At 41.0% G+C, this 18,756-nt stretch overlaps 1 protein-coding gene and 2 long non-coding RNA genes across 4 annotated transcripts; 1 reads left to right on the top strand and 2 right to left on the bottom strand.

The window, feature by feature from the left end:
• Window positions 1-1,927: 1,927 nt before the first annotated feature.
• On the bottom strand, window positions 1,928-7,028 carry LOC111245727 (uncharacterized). Of its 2 annotated transcripts, none has more exons than XM_022794434.2 (5): window positions 6,844-7,028; window positions 4,114-4,217; window positions 3,611-3,722; window positions 3,354-3,434; window positions 1,928-2,775 (listed from the first exon to the last, which is right to left on the bottom strand). In XM_022794434.2, the coding sequence occupies exons 1-5, from the start codon at window positions 6,850-6,852 to the stop codon at window positions 2,695-2,697; spliced, it is 387 nt and encodes a 128-aa protein (XP_022650169.1). In that variant the 5' UTR covers window positions 6,853-7,028; the 3' UTR covers window positions 1,928-2,694. The 2 variants fall into 2 exon arrangements, with proteins under 2 accessions (XP_022650169.1, XP_022650168.1); XM_022794433.2 differs by having other exon boundaries at window positions 6,805-6,991.
• A 208-nt stretch (window positions 7,029-7,236) lies between these two features.
• On the top strand, window positions 7,237-9,242 carry LOC147757240 (uncharacterized). The gene is made up of 2 exons (XR_015320532.1): window positions 7,237-8,284; window positions 8,383-9,242. It is a non-coding gene; the product is annotated as an uncharacterized LOC147757240 (long non-coding RNA).
• A 6,813-nt stretch (window positions 9,243-16,055) lies between these two features.
• On the bottom strand, window positions 16,056-18,078 carry LOC147757239 (uncharacterized). Its single transcript, XR_015320924.1, has 2 exons — window positions 17,182-18,078; window positions 16,056-16,968 (listed from the first exon to the last, which is right to left on the bottom strand). It is a non-coding gene; the product is annotated as an uncharacterized LOC147757239 (long non-coding RNA).
• Between the last annotated feature and the right edge of the window lie 678 nt (window positions 18,079-18,756).

Here is an 18,756-nt window from a genome sequence, read left to right as displayed (position 1 = left end):
GGCTGTACTCCTTCTAGCGCTTGTCACTGGTGCAAGAGGAAAGCTCGTCTGCTGGGGGAGTTGGGAAAACAGAGTGGCTAGTTTTTTAGAAGCATGCACGGGCAATGATTGAAGACTGTCGCTCCTTTCGAATTTAGTTCATTGTAATATTTGTCTGTTGCGTCTTCTACCACCTTCAGTTGATTTATGAAGAGAATGAAGATCGTGGTAGGGATGCGGACGATGTTCTAGTTTAGATCTGTGAGGCCGCCGCCTTCCATCTATCAAGCATCCTCAGCGATGATGATTGAGAAAACATGAACAAATGAAGACAGTAGCTAACGTTAATGCTCCGTATGATCTATTGCGCAGAACGAACATGGAATTGATATAAACTAACCGGAGACTGTACGAGATGCCGTCGACACGCGTTTATACCCATGCCAATGAAAGCACTAATCGGTATTGACCAGGAGCCACCGACAACGGGGCGGCTGTGTACGGGCACAAACTTAATACACACCTAGAAATGGTCAACTATAATTTCGGGTTTAAGCAGGTAGTCACTAAATATGACCAATTGGGGGGGAGGAATAGGCTCGGGTGGGTAACATTCAGCCGGGGCAATTTTTAGGAATTCCTTCTTTTTGGTTTATGGCCTTGTCATATATTTCGGTTAATACGTGAAAGCTAATGACTAGCGTGCCAATGGTATCAATCGGTACTTATAAACATACATAATGCCGTGACTATAATTACGACGTGACTGCGATGTAATGCTAGCATTTGTGGCGATGTCCTTGGCGGGGGACCTGTTAGGCTAGTAAGATGAATAACACGATGTCTACTATAAGATGAGTGCTGGGTAGCGTGGTGTGTACTACATGACGGTAAAAGTTGATAGTGTCTGTTTCTAGTTGTATGAGTAAGGGACTCGCCCGAAAAATTATCACGCATATGATCAAGATTGCTTGTTCAAGACTCAGTTAGCGTTCAGAAAGACCTATTAAACGTAGGCCAACAATCCCTCCCATGTAAATATATTCAGCTAGACTTAACAAACCTGAGTATTATTTGAGCAGTACGAAATCGTTGCCTTAGACTTTGTTATTTGGCTCATTTCTGTTCCAACACGATGAACCATCTCAGAAGGTATATGGGTATAGATAAGGAAACGCAATCGATCCTAATACCCTTTATGATACATATCACACATATATATCTGTATATAGTATATATAGACTGATATACATTTTTACTATTATTATTACTAGGAAAAAAAATTTACATTCTCTCAAAGGCTAAATGTACCATCAGAGTCTTAAACATGGGATGGCTGCGTCACGAGGTCCTAAGCTCTATGCATTTCTTCCGCTGGAATGAGCTCACAGCTCACCTTAATGTTGTTAACGTCTTGAAACTCTGTTGCATTAAGTAAGTAACTTAATAACATAGATGGCACATGGATTAGAATGTACTTTCAATTCACTCCCAGATGAATTGGCACTATATTATCAGAAATTACCGAATAGTAGTAAGTCCTTTGCCCAAAATGTTCCGACAGCGTTAGCTAGTTGAAATAAACTAAAGGGTTTATATCGTACAGGGTCTATATTTGAGATCCATAACACACTTGGGGATTATCTCTAAATGTACTCTAAACTAAACTACCTAGTAAAAGTTCACAGTTCTTCAACTTGTTCCTAGTGCCGAGTTTACGGCCCAGGCTCAGGCTTTTGTGCCATAGGCATTTTTATTTTAAAGCGACCGCTTATTAAGCGGTAGTTCAGGTTCAGATTCGGTGTAAGTACACATCATCTACTACTGGAAGCCGCCCGTCTAAAGCAAGGCGTAACGATTTAGGTTGGGCGCACAACATGCAAGTATATACCTATCAACCGTCCTTCACCTAATTGCCCTTGGTAGCGAAAATGAAACTACAAGCCTAACCGATTATCGTACAAGGTTAAAAATTTATTTAAAATATATAGACATACTCACGATAAAAATATACAAAATCAATAGGCAGTACTGGTGCATACATAAAAGCGCCATTCGAATCCAGCCACACAATACTTCGTACATCGGTCCGATAGCAAACAGATGCTGTCAGAAATTACATCAAAAGACGTACACAATGTCTGTATTCAGACGTCTCCTCCAGAACGTCTCGTATTTTCATATTTTTTTTTCTCGTTCCTGCCTTAGAGTTTTCCCGAGTACACTTACGACGTTGAAGTAATCCTCAGGCCCGATCTTCACATACAGTGATGTCGGACGGAGCACGACAGAGTTATAATTAATTTTCCACTGAGCACGAGGCCAAAAGATCAGTACCGTATTTTGAAGAACTATTTCGTTAGAAAGACACGAAGGATTTTCACGACCCTAGTTTCGTCTGAGGCAAGACTGACGGCATAGTTGTTTTCTATCTGAACATCAATTTTCGATTCGGCTTTTTTGTACGTCTTTTTTTTTCTGAATTGATCTTCTTTTATGTCTTGTCGCCCCCTGCCACGTTTTACTCGAGACACTTCTCGACTGGATGCATGTGGCGCATACGTTTGACATATAAATAATGAAACATTCGCGTCGTACGTGTCCATCGGCCCCATCGGTTTGGTTGTGACATATGGAAATTCTAATATCAGACTGAGATAGAGAAAAGAAAAATTTGATTAGATCAAATCGTCTCATTTTGCGTTTGATCTGAGTTTAATAGTGAACATGGCCGTGAACGCCAGAGTCATCGATGTGGGTCGGTCCGATATGGCAGTGAACAGGTGTTATTTCTTGCTGGAAAGGAGAATTAAGTTGACAGAAATCAGTGGGCATCAAAATGAAGACGGGACGTTCGGGTTTTGTTTAGTAACGTAAAGATCAACATCTGACGCTTGGCCTTCTGAAGTTATGCTTTGTCCTTGAAAAGTTTGTTAGACTATCAATGACCTTCATTTTCCAATGTCAATAACGCCCGAGCCAAGACTGTGCTCGATTACAGATGCTATTTTCTAGTATCCCATATACATATCCATGGGTCAAGGTTACCACATAAAAATGCTATATTACAGAATCAAATGAAAGTGTGTTTAATAAATAGCACTCAATTTTTAGAGCTTTGCTTTGTCACCTACGTTCTGTATCCGTGGCTATAAAAAACTACGATGGATGGCAAACCAATGACGGCCTTAAGAAGAAACTCTTTGATGGTCGTCACATCGGTCACCTTTGTCCTAACTAGTTGACTTACATTCGATAGCCGGAATTGGTTTTAGTTTGATGTTATATGCAAAGAAATCCACAAAATGAAAGTATCCTTGCTATGAGGATGATTAATCCATAAGAGCTATTGCCGTTCTTAGCTAATCAATTACCTTGTAAATCTTCTTTTCAACGATGGTACGATCGTCGGTATGGTGATGCTGATGGTCGACTTGGCGATAATTAACCGGGACCTGTAAAAACGAGCCGGAGAAGGGTGATGAACGTATGTAAAAAAATTTGTTGATTCCCACAAAGTATCTCATTCTCTACATGTGTCCAGCTTAAATATACACTGAATTGTTGGGTGTGAAAAGGTCCCCTCATATTAATATGCGATTCGTTATTTTTTTTGCTTAAAATTCGTTACCTCATAGGTTCTCGTGTACGTGGGCAAACGCTGATGAACCACTGGGTCGCTTAGGTACTTTATGTATTTAGGTGACCGGTAAATGTATTCATCGTAGCCGTGGTAATGGTACCTGCCCCAAATAAAGCGTTCGTATTTAATTCATCTCGTTAGGACATGAAGCTGTGTGATTGTTTTGATCACATACTCGTGTTAAGAAAACTAACTGGACACAGATTATAATTTGGACGTCTCGTCGACATACGAGCGATGATAGATCAATTTGTTTTATTCAGGTTTATATTGGAAATATGCAATTTAGGTATTCTCGTCTCAATATTACGTCTCAATGTACGTGTGTTAAGGACTAGAAAAATCTTTCTCTGAACCTAAACAGGCGATACACACGGTTAAGCCAATCGGATTCTAAGTTGTCCAATTTTAACGGCAACGTAATGTTATCAAACTGGTTACGATAGTGGTCAATGGTGTGAACGCGCGTCAATGTGCTAGTTACAAGTTACCTGCCGGGGTGCCAATGCGGAATTCCCTGGTGATCAAAATGATAATACCCACCTTCCCGATATGGGTTGTACGCATGATCGACGCGCGACGCAGCTGTTACTGCCTGTTGAATCATTAAAGTAAAGGGGTTGCGTCAATAAGAGACCCATAGCTAGGCAAGAGGCCCTCTTCAACAGTAGATTTAACTAGATTGGATTATGGGCCAGAGGATGGCTTTCTAGGGTATACGGCTCTAGCGTGTAGGCTATGGCGTCTCAATATTGGCGACATGAAACGCTCTCATGAACCAATGACTGTTTTCGTCACTCTAAGCAACAGTAGCTCACGACATTTTGTATAAGATTTGCTAGGAAGAATGGTAGATGCTAGGATTAATTCGAAACAAAGCAAATTTAGTTAATTTAGAAAATCTATTGGTGCATTGTATTGCAATAAAACTAAATAGTATCATCTAAATTAGAAAGCTATATCATATCCCGTTTGCCCCGTTTCATTAGAATTGAAAGTTGTTGTTGTCGCTATGAGATACGTCAGCTATTCTGTGGTCAACGTGAACTGACGGCTGTTGAACCATCACATATTTTACGGGCCAAGACACGAAGTAGCCTTTTCCGTTTGTAGGGAGTTCCTTTCGTTCGAAAGGTGAAGCCTAATTAGGGCCGACTAACTGAAACAGTGCATTAGCCTACCCGTATGAGGGCTATAAAGTAGTAATTATTTGGTTCTATCACAATTCAAGCCAACGCGTAAAGCAACGGTGTCGATACACGAATTGCTAATAAAATATCGCCCTTCAACTGAATGTTAAGCGTATGCTCGGCAAGCTTCAGACGAGGTCGGCGTACTTCTCTTTGCCTGAGCCTCACAGAAAGATATATATATATATATAGAGCGAGAGAAAGAGGATAGCGGAAAAGTCTTTTAACGGCTTGAAGGTTCTCGTTTTACATCTGTTAGCATAGCACAAGGGGAAAATATAGTAAAAGTGAAAACAAATTTATACACGTATATACTTCATGAAGTCGTTCACATTGTCGATATTTATACGTTGAATTGCATTAATATATCGGATATTTGGAAACTACACGCAAGGAAAAAACATTTTCTACGTTGAGAATTTTTCTATGTTTCGAATGCAACTCCTTACCACATAGTGACGACGAATGTAAGTAACATAAGACAATAAGGGATAGCCTCATAACGACGGAAACAGCTTTTGCACGGTATTTGCCAACGTTAGAAATCGCAATTTCTTACGTTGCTGTTGCCATCGATATGCGAAAGATCGGTGTAAAAATGACAATCCCAAATGAATCAACACTAATAGAAAATACACTAGGGTCTAGAAAAGGATTAGAATTGCAGAAATGTCCGTCAAATTGGCAGCGTTGCTTCAATCCGATCACGCGTCCCGCTGAACGCCTTAACTCCTGCCAACGTGTTCGGCTACCCCCCGTACAGGATAGGCCTGATAGGATGAGTAAGCGTGTGACTGTGCTCGTTTGCTTTATCTATTATTCATGCAATGTCCGTTCGTTTATTTTCTTAGATATTGCCATTGAAGATAAGCAAAAATGCTATTAGTTTAATCTGACTAACGAGCATGCTCGCAGGTAGTTTCCCTAGTGGGATATACGTACGAATAGAATTCAGAGCCAAACGCTTACTAAGCTAGATGAAGATAAATAAATCATAGGGCCCAGACACCTTTTTGTCTGCGGAAAAAGCAGAAGAATTACGAAGGCATTAAGCCTCCCTTCTTATAGGTACCCTTCTGCCAAGGACCTTTGTATACCATCTACTTTGATTCAAGCAGTAATCAGCTACGAAAGAGCTGAATATTTAAATGCGAAATGGCCGAATAGTCTATTCTGATTATTAAATGGCAGCAACTAAAACCCTGTGACCACTTGTATTCAAGATGGCGGAAACAACTTTTCATTCTTTGATGGACATTATTGAGAACTCCCTATTGAACGACAGCAGAGAGGAGCGCTGCGTTCGAAATATCCAGGAAGGTTGTGTTCATGGGGCAAACCAGAAAGACACACGCGAAATCTGCTCGTGCTTTACGTTTTATGTAGTTAGTTTGCAACAAACGAATTAAACTGATAATATTTGAAATTTAAATAAAAACTATTGAGAAAGCAGCCGTAGTGAACAACGGGGCCTAAGTGGATCTATTTAAGTTCTGATAATATATTTTGCACAGTCACTTTACTGCGTCTCTCTATATTCTCTACGACTTGGAAAGGGTTGCACACTATTTACGAGACTTTTATTTTAACTACGGCTATGGATGAGGCAAAAAGTACTTATAAACTAGAATCGATTTCTTTGTTTAATTTCTGGTACAGTTAGAAAGAACGCTACGTCCGTGTCCGTCAAATATATATTCACTCGACACCGTGTTGACGCGAAGTGATTTGTTAAAGTCTACGAAGTACGTGCTCTGTCCTGATGTATTCAGGTCGGCCAAAAGGTGATACATCAGAGATCACATTAGAAATAAGCGACGCAATGGATCGAACACGCGATCAGTGATCATTTCCATGAGAAAAATCAACGTTGCTTCCTTATGAAGCGGTTGGCGTCATTAAACGCCAAGAGGCTAGCAAACAAACAGCTTGTACCGAATAAGGCATAGCTTCAATTGTTTCTCGACCTCGGCGATGAGGTAGTCAACTCACCATAAGGATAGCAGTCACGACGAAAGGGAGATAACCTACGTTTCTCATGTCGACCGTTGTACGAGCAGCACCAAAACGAAACACTTTCTTACTTAGTATGCCATGATCGCATTTCTACAGTGAACTTATAATCAGAGACAGTTCCAATGCAGGTCTGACTTGTCAAATGTCCCTCTCAATTTTGTTCCAATCTTCGGTTGCATCTCGAATACCGCAGCCACAACCATTAAGCGCATACAGCAGTGGTCAAATGCAGATACTTGAGCGGTGCTATTCGCTGGCGACGTTCAAGGTTAGTCGATCGTCAGCGGCATCTTCCCTGAAAGGCCAGAAGATTCATTCATTCATTCATAGCCGTACCATGGGGAACGGCTTCGAGAAGCAGCATTACTAATCGATCACCAATTACTACGCGTTGCTTGATACAGCGGTAAGCGGAACAGATTTTCGTCTAGGACTTCCTTTTTGTCCGCTGCACGACAACCACCGATTTTTGCACATTAGCCAAAGTTAGAACCATCATACGTATGCGTACCTATATTGAATAGTTTCATGGTCAGTGTTTGCCAGCTCGCTCGGTGACGCCCTTGCATTCCTCTTTTCTGACAATGCGATAGTTTGGCGCACACAGAAGTGCCTGTAGCTAATGAAGGCTCTTCTCTGGCAAAATCGGAAGAACGTAAAAAATAGGGAAACAGCGAACAAAACTAATAGAATAAGCGAGTTTCAGTTTTTTCCCTAGCCCTTCGTATCATTTCGGGCCACGCTTACGCGCCCCGGCCATCACATGATATGCAGACGACTCGCCAGTAGCGCTTTAAAAATTTCTGCTTCTATGGTACTCCTCAAAGAAAAACGAGGGCAGGGGTAGACAGGCTTGTTGGCAAATGTATCATGGCCAGCTGTAAAATGCGGAGAGACTAAGATGGAAACGAAAACACAGGCGGCGGGGCTAAGCGAGCTGGACCAGCCCTTGACCAGCCGTTTTCCCTCCCTTCGCCGCAACTGCAAGGAGTGAAGCGATGATATCACTCGTTTAAAAGGATTTTTTGTGCGAACAGATTCTCTGCGTCCTTCCGTACAGGCCTGCTAGTCTCTGTTTACCCCCCTCCTTTTTGACGGTGCGTAGCACGAGTAGAATATTATATTTGCATATTCCTTTAGCAGTAGCAGCACTAAAGAAAAAGGACCAGATACCATAGAAAACTATGGCGATACTAACATCAACACCAAAGAGAGTCAACGGCAGTCATTATTTCAAAGGCAAATCTGAGAACGTCGACGTTTAGACTATGAAGAATGAAAAAAAGCAGCAGATCGATGATCTATGTTCGACCATCCGCACGATCGTTCAGTAATTAGTGCTGATCTGAAAAGTCCCCAAAATACCTGTTGATATCCATACGCCATCGTTGTAGGCTATGGCCAGCTGCCAAAGTCAATACCGAAAGCGTTTGTACAAGATCAGACGTAGATTTCGGTGTGTATGAGATATATTTACCTTTGTAGGGATGCAACGCTTTAACTAAGTACCATAAGATGACAGTCACTAACCCAAAGATCTGATTCGCTGCTTAGCAAACGGGAGATATTTGAAAAGCACAACAAGAAGGAACAGAAACATCTGCAATTTCGCCGTGGTCAGGCTGGCCAGCGCCGGAGGCGCCATGGTATAGCGCACAGTACGATGGCCCGAAGCAATCCAATTTCAGCTAACGAAGAAAGGTTACTCACCTATCGACTATGCGGAAAGAAACAGAAAACAGCCGGAATCAGAGTCGACTGAAGATGTTATTACTGGAGCATTGATTGTGTGTCAAAGACGTATGAGCAGTATTACGCGACGACGAAAAGTATCGATTATGATGTTATACAGCTGTTATTATGAAGTGGCGAATAAAAAACACTACAGGGTACCCTGTCAATGATAACAGAGAGATTCGATTGCAAACATACTTTCGCTAGAGCCTTCTTAATTTACGAAGCTTCGGCCAGCAATCGATAGAACTACCGCATGATTTTGATTTGTTGTTTCGTTGTTACATTAGCACAGTAACGAGATAAACATTGCCAAACATAGAATAGAGCAATGTGTGCACACATGGAAGCTGATCAGCGGTGCACTACGGGATCGGTGCAAAAAAGCCTGAAATAGTGATAGCACTCTCTGTATGCGAATTTTAGAGGAAACATCTGACCATATCCAGTTCATTTCGCAGATCACCGCGCTGCTGCTGCTGCATTCTTATTTAGTATAAGCTAGTCTCCCATTAGCATCTGACCCAAGACCACCACGTGTCTAGATAGGATATTGAAACCATAAAGAATATAACGAATTACCAGAATTTCCGTTGCGACAGGTTCTATATGGCCCGACACGATCGTAGCAGTGGCACAAATTACTGTTTATAGTACAATAAACGGGTGTTATCAATGGAGCATAAGTTTCATACTTTCTAAGGTTCGGGCAAGCAATGCACAAGTTATTAGTGATGATGAATGTGACGACTCAGCGTATTATTATATATGGTGCGTCTTACCCTGCCCTTTTTTCACTACGAATTAAAACGACCGCAGAGCTCATTGAGCATGAGCTCGTTGCCAATTAAAAAACATATCATCCACAATTAATTTTTACATAAATTACTACTTCGGTCGTCACATTAAGATTCATTAGATTAGACAGTTCGATATGTACAAGAAAAAAACTTGTGTGTTTCCTTAATTACATTTTGATGCATACTGTTTTAAAACCCCAAAATTGCCAGAGGCCAACCGTAAACGAGCAAACCGTTCGTTGCCGACTTTGATCATTGAAATCATTATATAATCTTTATTTCTAAATTAACATTCTATATATTTTAGAGATGTATTAGGTAGTGATACAGTGAAGCACCTAGCCCTAAAGCGCTAGTCTATAAAAGCAATTATATTTAAAAAAAAGAAAAGAGTCTCATAACCGTTTGTTGAATAGCTATGGTTTGTACTACAGGTACATTTTGCTTGTAATTTGTTTTTTTTTTAATTTGAAAAGTATATGTTATTAGCTATTATAAAGCGCATTTTACTAAAAGGTTGTGAGAGCAAAGTGAAGAGTATGCTATACGCTAAATCTATGCATTGGTTAATGCAGCTTCACTTGTTAGGCTCCTTGGCGATTTGTATTTTGGCCTATTGAAGGCGTCCTCAAAAATGTGGCACACGACAAACACTAATAATAAAGTGCAAAGTATATATATTTAATACTTTCCATCGAGACGTTTCCGATTAACGTGCGCGTTGGTCGCAAATCATAGAAAATGCGTTATCGACGTCCTTAAATAGCTCCTTAATAATAAATAGAACATTGCTAGGTTTCGACTCGCTCGGACGAACATAAACAAATTAGGAATATCCCATAGGCTACAGGCGATCTGTAACGCTAAGTCCTTGGCTTGATAGCGGTAACAAAACGCTTTGCCCTGCCTTACTTTTTCATTCGAAAAGAACGATAATAATCAAGTTTCTATTGAACAACAGCTGCTTTGAATGCTCAGCTATCAGTCCAATTTCCATGGTATCATTGCTTTTCGAATGGTCTGCATTGGTAGTCATTTACCCTGCCGCGTCCCACTATAACCATTTCTAAACGTATAATCAAATGTGCGTCTGTGTGGGAGTTTCGCCTACGGAAAGCACAGGACAGCCGAAAGGTTAAACGGCAATTTACTTACTAAAGTGCACGCCGTTGGCTTCCTCTTGTACAACTTAGTGACAACGATGACGTTTCGTTGCATCACAGCTGGCTTTGTTGTTTACAAAAGCCTAAAAGCTAGAAACTCAGAAGGAATTATATAGATGTACAGTCAGTCGCACCGAGTCAATCAGGCAACTGACCTTATTAGTCTATAGAATATATGGCTTAGCAGATATTTTTGCATTATGAATTCTTCGTAAGGGCGCTTCGTTATCTAGACGGACAAAAACAAAATAAGCTCAATTAAATGTCAACTTCGAATGTTAACAATATACGCTTAGGATAAAATCATTGTGGTTTCATCAGGTTTGTGATAAAACACTGTTGAAGCGCGCGAATATTTAAAGTAAGCACGTTTTAAAAATAATATATTTGTACCTCTGGACTGAATAAAACAGCCGGTAGTAAGAGTAATCCTCATTATTTTCGATTCTTCCTGTTACTCAAAAAGCCAGGGATTTGACATTGGCAGCCATTTGTTAAACCGTTCAAACCTAATAAACGTTAATGAATGTATAAATGACGCTGACAAAGGAAAAAATCAGCTGCACTTTAGAAATGTCACTGCTATTTACTACTGAATGGTGTTGAATTTACCGTTTACACTAACATGCGCAGACACTTTTTACTTCGTCCATGCCTTTTTGTCCGCTCGCGTAAAAATTGCCTACCTCCTTGGATAGAATTCTCTGGTAGAGCACGACATAAATTTAGCATCGTCGAATGACGCCGAAGCAGAAACTATTTCACAGAAAATGTTGTATAAAATTACATTGATATCGTAGCTAGAATCGTGCCGTGTTCAAACACTCGGAACTCCAGCCGCGAGCGGCACGAAATTGTTGTTATGGGTTGGCAAATACAGATGAACCTGGTGGTGGATATAATCGAGTCAAGGCGCAAAAATAAGCTTCACTGGCTGCACGTCAGAAGCAGTAAAGCCGCTCGATTTAGGTCTCTTTTTTGTTTGCTCCGATGCGGACACGTCCCTGTCACCGTCGTCTGGTTGCCTTCAGCGACAGCCGCTTTGCCCTCGGCGTTCGTGTGCTAGTAATATAACTACGTCGAAAGCTTCGTGGCGACTCGTTTAACAGCATCGACACGTCTTAGGCGTCTTCATGATATCGAACTCTTCTGTATCAGTGACAGCATTGACGGGAACAGACCAGACAACATTTCATTCTGATGATGCTGAACGGAAGCAGCAATCGAGGAGAAAAATGCAGAGACCTTCGGGTCAAAAGGGCTCTCTCGTTCGTCGAAGACGATGCGCATACGCCTTGAAGGACTTCACGATTACCCTGCTACCTGTATTCTAACGTTGGAGTAGAAGAAAAGACTGTCAAATGTTGGTATTACTTCCTACGCTAGGAGGTCCTCATAACTCTTTTTGACGTCGGTTCGACAGCGGCTCCTCTAACCGCTTGATCGGATAAGGAGCTGTAGCACCCGCCTAAGGGAAGACAGGGCGTCAAGCAATCCAATAAGAAATAGCCTTGAGCTAGGATTTTCCAAAGCTAGGCGTCGTGGTCCCAACAACTGCAATGTTCGCTTCGTAAAATAAATAGACTATCATAATCGGGATGAAGTTTTTAGGAACAGCAGTAAGTTGGAAGTAGACTGGGGTATTTTTTTGAAGGTTTGGCAAAAATTCAGCCGCAATGCTCCACCTCCAATTTGGCTTGTGATTGTGGGCTTAGTGCATATCGTTGGACACATTAATCGATTTCGGTTGATAAAAACACCAAGTTAACCATTAAGGTTTGTCAGTACTTGAATAACACTTGATAGATACAAACGTTAAGAACAACGTATGAGGAAAGACGATTTGGAGTTTTGCTTTAAGGCACTACAATGAATTTAAAATAGCCATCTATCGCTGCGTGGCAGATAGTCATTGACGGTTTCAGGATGTTCTTTCTGGAGAACGTTTTTTGCCTGGCGTTAGCAAAATGGGAACGGATTTACAATCCGAGCAAGTCTCTTAGGCCAATCCCCGCTGTATGTTCGGAGAATGCATACATTCGTATATAGGAGGACCTGGAGGAGCAACCAGTGCCGTTGTCTAGGCAACGGTTGGCGGTAGCTGTGTCAAGCATTCCCTACGTATCTAGGAATATCGCTAACCGTACGCGAATCTCTCAAACAAAGCAGACGAAATAGTGGGTTTGTCAAAATGTGCTTTTCTGAAGAAAAAAAATTATGTCTTTCCTTATCTATACCATTTCGAAACAAAGAAAATCGTCGTTTTGCTCATATTCGTAGCGCGACGTTAAGTATCGGTGACAAGTGAGAATAATTCAACCTAATACTTCATACACGATATGAGAATTTTACGGAACCATGCTGGGTCAATAATGAGGTGGCATTTTTTTTTAATTTAAATGTAACCAAATGGACTAGCTTAAATGAGGAGTGAAATCGCTAAGTAGGGGAAAAATTCCGAACGACGGAACAGGCCTAGCTCTATACGTAGTCGATTTTTCATTTAGTCCTTTCTCTACAATATTCCATCTACAAAGGCCTTTCTAACATGTCCAGGCACCTCTGAACATTCCCAATATGCTTCGAAGCTCGCGTGCTTCGGCTCCTTTATAAGGTCGACCTATGTGCAGGTACCTTAGACAACAGATCAACTAATGATGACTGGCATGATAAATTTCAGCGGTTTCGTAAGAGATTTATCGTATTGTTGAGGCCAACCTCAACGATGTAGTAAATATTGCTTCGAATCGAAATGCGTATGAAGCTTCCTTCCTTTTAGCACGCTCGTTGTGTTTTTTGCGCGCAAGCTGCGGGAACAATTAATGTACGAAACATTATACATCCAGCTGAGTGAGCGTATCACTCCATTGTTAGCATGTGCAAATTACAAAAAGTATCTGTACGTTCTATGACAGAATTGTCCGAGTACGCACACCGATCGTAATTACCATCAGAACACACAGGCACAATAACTATACAGGGTACTTTGTTTGTATCGAATAGAACACTTCAGATATTCGGGACTAAAAGGCTATAGTATTAAGTCACGGGTGAGCCCTCCGTCCCCCGGTGACATGGGTTTCCAGCAAGAGAAACTTAACGATTAGGTAGGCTCGTGCCTGCGCAGAATGAATTCCTATTCGGTAAACAGATCATCCTATTTCTGACATGGACACGTGCTGATAGCCTTAAGGCTCGACAACTTTACGTCTTCAGTTGATGTTAGTTACTTCGTTCAGGTCAAATAAACGACTGTAGTTACGCTCAGGGATCCCTGATAAGTGATTTCAACGTGGGAACTGATTACTATGTGAAAATACATATGTAATAGGTGTCTTCGTTTACTATCTGGTCTCAAGTGATTTAGTGTTTTTCTAAATTACCTAATAGGCTTATGACTTACAATAATGTGTTTAATTTAAAAGGATCGCGAACTGTGGATAACTTTCATTTTCATCATCGTCGGCGAGAAAAAAACAGGACATTTTCATTAATCATACAAACCATCGATTTCATAGAATACGCTTAGGTTTTGTGTACGCTGGCAGCATTGAGCTGAATTCAATAGGTCACGCAATCTCAATTGTTTCGAAATACATTTTTAAAAATAATTAAATTTATCCAAGAAGTATATATAGCACGGCATGTCCTGTTATGTGGATCATGGGTGGTGAGCATCGATGGAGTATAATGAAATTGTTCTCGGTCTAGAACGTTGCACCGCGGTACCTGCTCTCTTTGGAAGAAATTATTAGACGTCATTGCTGAGGAGATCCTTTGCACAAATTATCTTTCGCTTGCCTTCTATATACAGTACTTCCGTCGATGCTAGAAAGCTTTACGTGCGCGTCAAAGCCCTCCTTTAGTAAGCTTGCCCTTAAACCCAAATACGAACGCACATCCGTAGCGGTTTGTTTTAGTCTTTGGATGTTGGTCGACCCATGCCTGCGGTGACAGCTAATTTCTAACAGTATTCTTTTCGTATACTTGCAATAGTATATTCGAATGTAATCGATAATTGACTTTCAGCCATATCTTGCTTCTCGCCATAATAAACAAGATCTAGCAAATAGAATTAACAAATGAGCGTTCAGTCTAGCTCCGTAGCTCTATTTTAGACTGCTGATATTGATAAACTGCCTATGAAGTGCTACCATGCGACGAACACATACAGACGTATAGGCAGCCTTTACCAAATAAACATAATTATTGTTTTTTTGCAGGTATTTCTTGCGAAGGTACAGCGAAATGATCAGAACCTGGTCTTAGAAAACGTGTCTATGCTCGTAGAGGCAAGAACCGGCTCTTCGGAAATTAAGAGCTTAATGGCTTGACAAGTCCCCGTGCAAGCTGATGCGAGTAGAACGCATTCAAAATTAATAGTTGTAAAAATGATGGAAATTGACTTGAAACGTGACCGATTTAATTGTAAATCATTCGTGAAAAATAACTGTGAGAAATACCTGCTTTCAAATCGCTTTATTAGCTAACCAGGGCTGAAAAAGGTAACAGCGGACATCGTGTTGTTGTTGTGAAATACGGTGGTAATCTCGTGTGTTGCTAAGCGGTGACCTGCCAGCGGTACCCTTGGTAATAACATGGAATACGCTAATTGCAAAAATTCGTTGAAGAAATCTTGCGCTTCGTAGAATGCTACCTATTCAAGGCGCTCCGAAGCTCACAATAAATTAATTAACAAGCGGCACGAATTTGTAGAAAAAAAAAATCAATTTTTAATCATACTGTGTAACTTCGAGGCATAATCTCATTCAGAAATGCGTGTAAAAGTAAACCAAAAAAATCACTTAAGGAAATAATTGATCGTACGATAGCTGCTACTGCTACGCTCGGAAAAGTAAAGGCGTACGTACGTGCGTGTGTGCACTAAACTTCATTCAAATAATTATTGAACGATGCTTTGCTTTGAACCAATTATTTAAGGGTTCTTAATGCTAGCTATCGTTTGTGGATATTTATGTCGCGCTACCCCCGTCAATTCCAGGGTTTGCCGACAGATATTTGCGTAACTATTTGTGACTTATCAACTAGGTTCAGCTTGCAGTTGGTTGTATCAAGTCTTTGAGAAGGGACGAGGAATTTAGTCATGGATTACCTGAAACGATCTCCTCAGTGGTCCCCAATGGTTGGGCCCGACCGTGGGATATCATTAAGTACCAAACCTGTTATCCCTTGAATTCTACCAAGGTTTTAGCGCAGTTAAATTCTTTGTGATGTCCACCCTCAGTCAATCTCGTCCGCTAAACTCATCAGAAGCTTTGACTGCCGTATACAAGATTTAGTGTATTGGGAAGCGTTCCTTCCTGCGCTGGATATTGGCGTCATCTTAAATGGCGCCGCGATTATTAAATGATCGTTATCCCACCTCCTGGGGCGATAGATGCACACCTGACTGAGAATCTAAGAAGGTACTGGTAGCAAACATTTTTTAATTATACATATATGTTGGGTAGAGGCGAAATACAAGCTAACGTTCGCACAACTAGCGTTGCAGATTATTAGTGGATTAAAGTTATGTTATAACTTGAAAACGAAGTTTATTAGCAAATTTGTGGTACAGAACAGCGGGTTAGCGTAATTCTTTCAGTATCAGAACGCACTAGTGGCTGAACTTTTGCATCTGACAGCCTTTAGCTTGTTACCTTTTCAAAATTTTCTCTCAAAACAGGAGGCGTACAATACATTGCGTGGCAGACAGAGGTATTCGAATCCGATATTGAAATGACTCGCCAAAACGTTTATGCTTAACTACTACTACTACTACAACTATCCATATAAGTTATTCGAATGTGACCAAAGTCCATAAACTGAAGTCAGATCTGCCTACCTAGATCTGTCTACGTATATTTTCAATTTAGAATTTACCACAGGTATCTGGCAAACATGTCCTTCCGGAGCTTAATTAATACGCTGGGAATAATCACTAGGAAACTGTGGTCTACAGATCTAGAAGTAGTCTTTGACGTTTAACTTTTTTAACATGGAAGCAATGCACAGGTTAATGGTCGTCCCCTAAAATTGTTCACTGTGCGATAATGCGTTAGAAATACTAGATATGGTACTCGTTTACTTATTATTGCCCCCTCATGAACATTTTTTGTAAATCATTATGAGTATTACTTATCAAAAGTCATAGCACATTTGAGAAATTAGACGGTGTACAAACTGAGTTCCCAGAACGGAATATAACAATGATACAAGTCTCACGGATACACAGGAAATGGGACGAGTTTATTTATATGACGCTGACTCCGTCAGACCACTAGAGTCTATACGTTTTTAAACAGCAACACATTGCGAGGGTAGGTAAACAATTCAATCATGAGTTGTCATTTGTTGCCAGCCCAAAGTCGATAGGGCCACCAGCAATTTGCGGGTGCAAATTTACGCGACGATGCAAAGCTTTGCGGTAAATCTCGACAAATCTGAAATCAAAGTTATGATGGATTCAAATACCCATTATATCTGCACGTTCGCTAAAATAGTGCATTTATAGGCATGTGAACCGCGATGAGCTACCAAAGACAAGACAGATCAACGTTAGTTACATGACAGATGGTAGAATCATATAACGATCCATAGGTTATTGACAAACGAAAATATTGGCTACGACCATAACTGGTAAGCTGTAAACTGACCGCGTTCGTCGTCCTTGGCTTGACCTCATTTATGTCCGTTAGAATAGGCAGCCGCGGCGTACACATTTACGCTCTCAACAATCGTTTGAAGCTTTGATGTTCAGCAAAATAGGGTGCACACAATTAGTAGGTCCCGTTAGGGATATGGCGACAAAGACGCGTGTTTTGTTCCACTGCTTCAAGTCGATGTGTTTAGAGTAATCGTCCTTTTCATTTTACCCTACATTTTTACCTGACATAACCAGCTACTTCGGGGCCTTTTAGCTTCGTCTGTTATTTAGGCCTTAGCGCCTCGCGTAGGGACTAAGCCTAATCTGTCGATGTCTATCGCAGTCTACCCCTAGGCAGAAATCTATCTACTAGTAATTGCATTGCGGGCTTCCAATATGAAGTTGGTCCTATTGTCTTGGCGGTGGAGGCTCACGTGTCGAGCCTTCGTGCTCCGGTTTGCCTCACCCTTTCCTCCTGACTTTTGACGCCTTCTTTCTTTATCGTTTTACACAGGCAGTGCTCCGTCCAGAAGCAAAGGTGGCGCTTCTACTGTCAGTACCGGTATGGAAGTAGAAGGTCCTTCCGACAGAAAAGCACTTCTCCCATTGACCTTGAGCTGTCTTTGCCGCTCCATAATGGCCTGGGCGTTCGTTAAGCTCCAGGCACCTCCTGCGGAAAGGAGCATTCACCGAAACAAGCACCCAGGAAGCTATAGCAAAGGGAAAGAAAAAAAATCTAGCGAATTTTCTCGTTAGTTCCGTGTAAAATCCACTTCCTCTGCGCACTCATCGTACGATAAAAAAGGCTCTCTACTTGGTCTGCGTCAGCTTAGGCCCTACTACTAGACTTCGAGAGCTCTCTAAACCTGTTCACTCCTGCGCTTCTGGCAAGCCTATCTGACTCCACGCTCTTTTAGCCCACCATTTTGACTACTGCGATCCTCTTATATCACCTTGCATAGACCCATCAAACGTTTCCAACGCCTTTGCCCGAGTCTAATTTGGTTGTCGAATTTAATTATTCTAAGAGCACCTCTAACTGCTTCTTCTATCAATGCTGCGCTCGACTGCTGACTCATCGTAGTACTTGCCATTGTTGAAACTAGTGGACGACAAGATCCATTGCTGATGCAGTGGATCTTAGTGCCAGTTTACTATCATTAGTATTACTGTCCATTAGCTTAGTGGACTGTCCTAAACAGAAACTGCAGGCGATCTGCAAACTCGAAATGAACAAAGGGCCTCCAATAATCGTTGTCTTTTCTTTGCAGCACCACTTGAACAAATCCTTTTAAATCCAATTTTGAATAACAATTTTCAGAAGTTAGTTTTTTAATACTAGACCAAATAATTTTTGAAAGCAACATTTGACTCAGTCGAAAACTTAAAAATCATATTTGTGCACGAAGATACATATACAGGTGGATGGGCAAAAACGGTGTTACCGAGAATGACATATGCTCTATTATTATGTGGCCTTTTAACAGCATTGTACCTACTAAGCCTCTATCTTTGTTTAAAGTCCATCCTTGGAAATCATAAAAACTTATTGAAGTTCAACCGCAGATGGAGATCGGCGATATCA

The sequence above is a fragment of the Varroa destructor genome, unplaced genomic scaffold (genome assembly GCF_002443255.2).
Source record: "Varroa destructor unplaced genomic scaffold, Vdes_3.0 BEIS01000002.1, whole genome shotgun sequence".
NCBI classification, from domain to species: Eukaryota; Metazoa; Arthropoda; class Arachnida; order Mesostigmata; family Varroidae; genus Varroa; species Varroa destructor.
The sequence above is the reverse complement of the archived record's forward strand: the minus strand, read 5'-3'. Positions and strand labels throughout refer to the sequence as shown.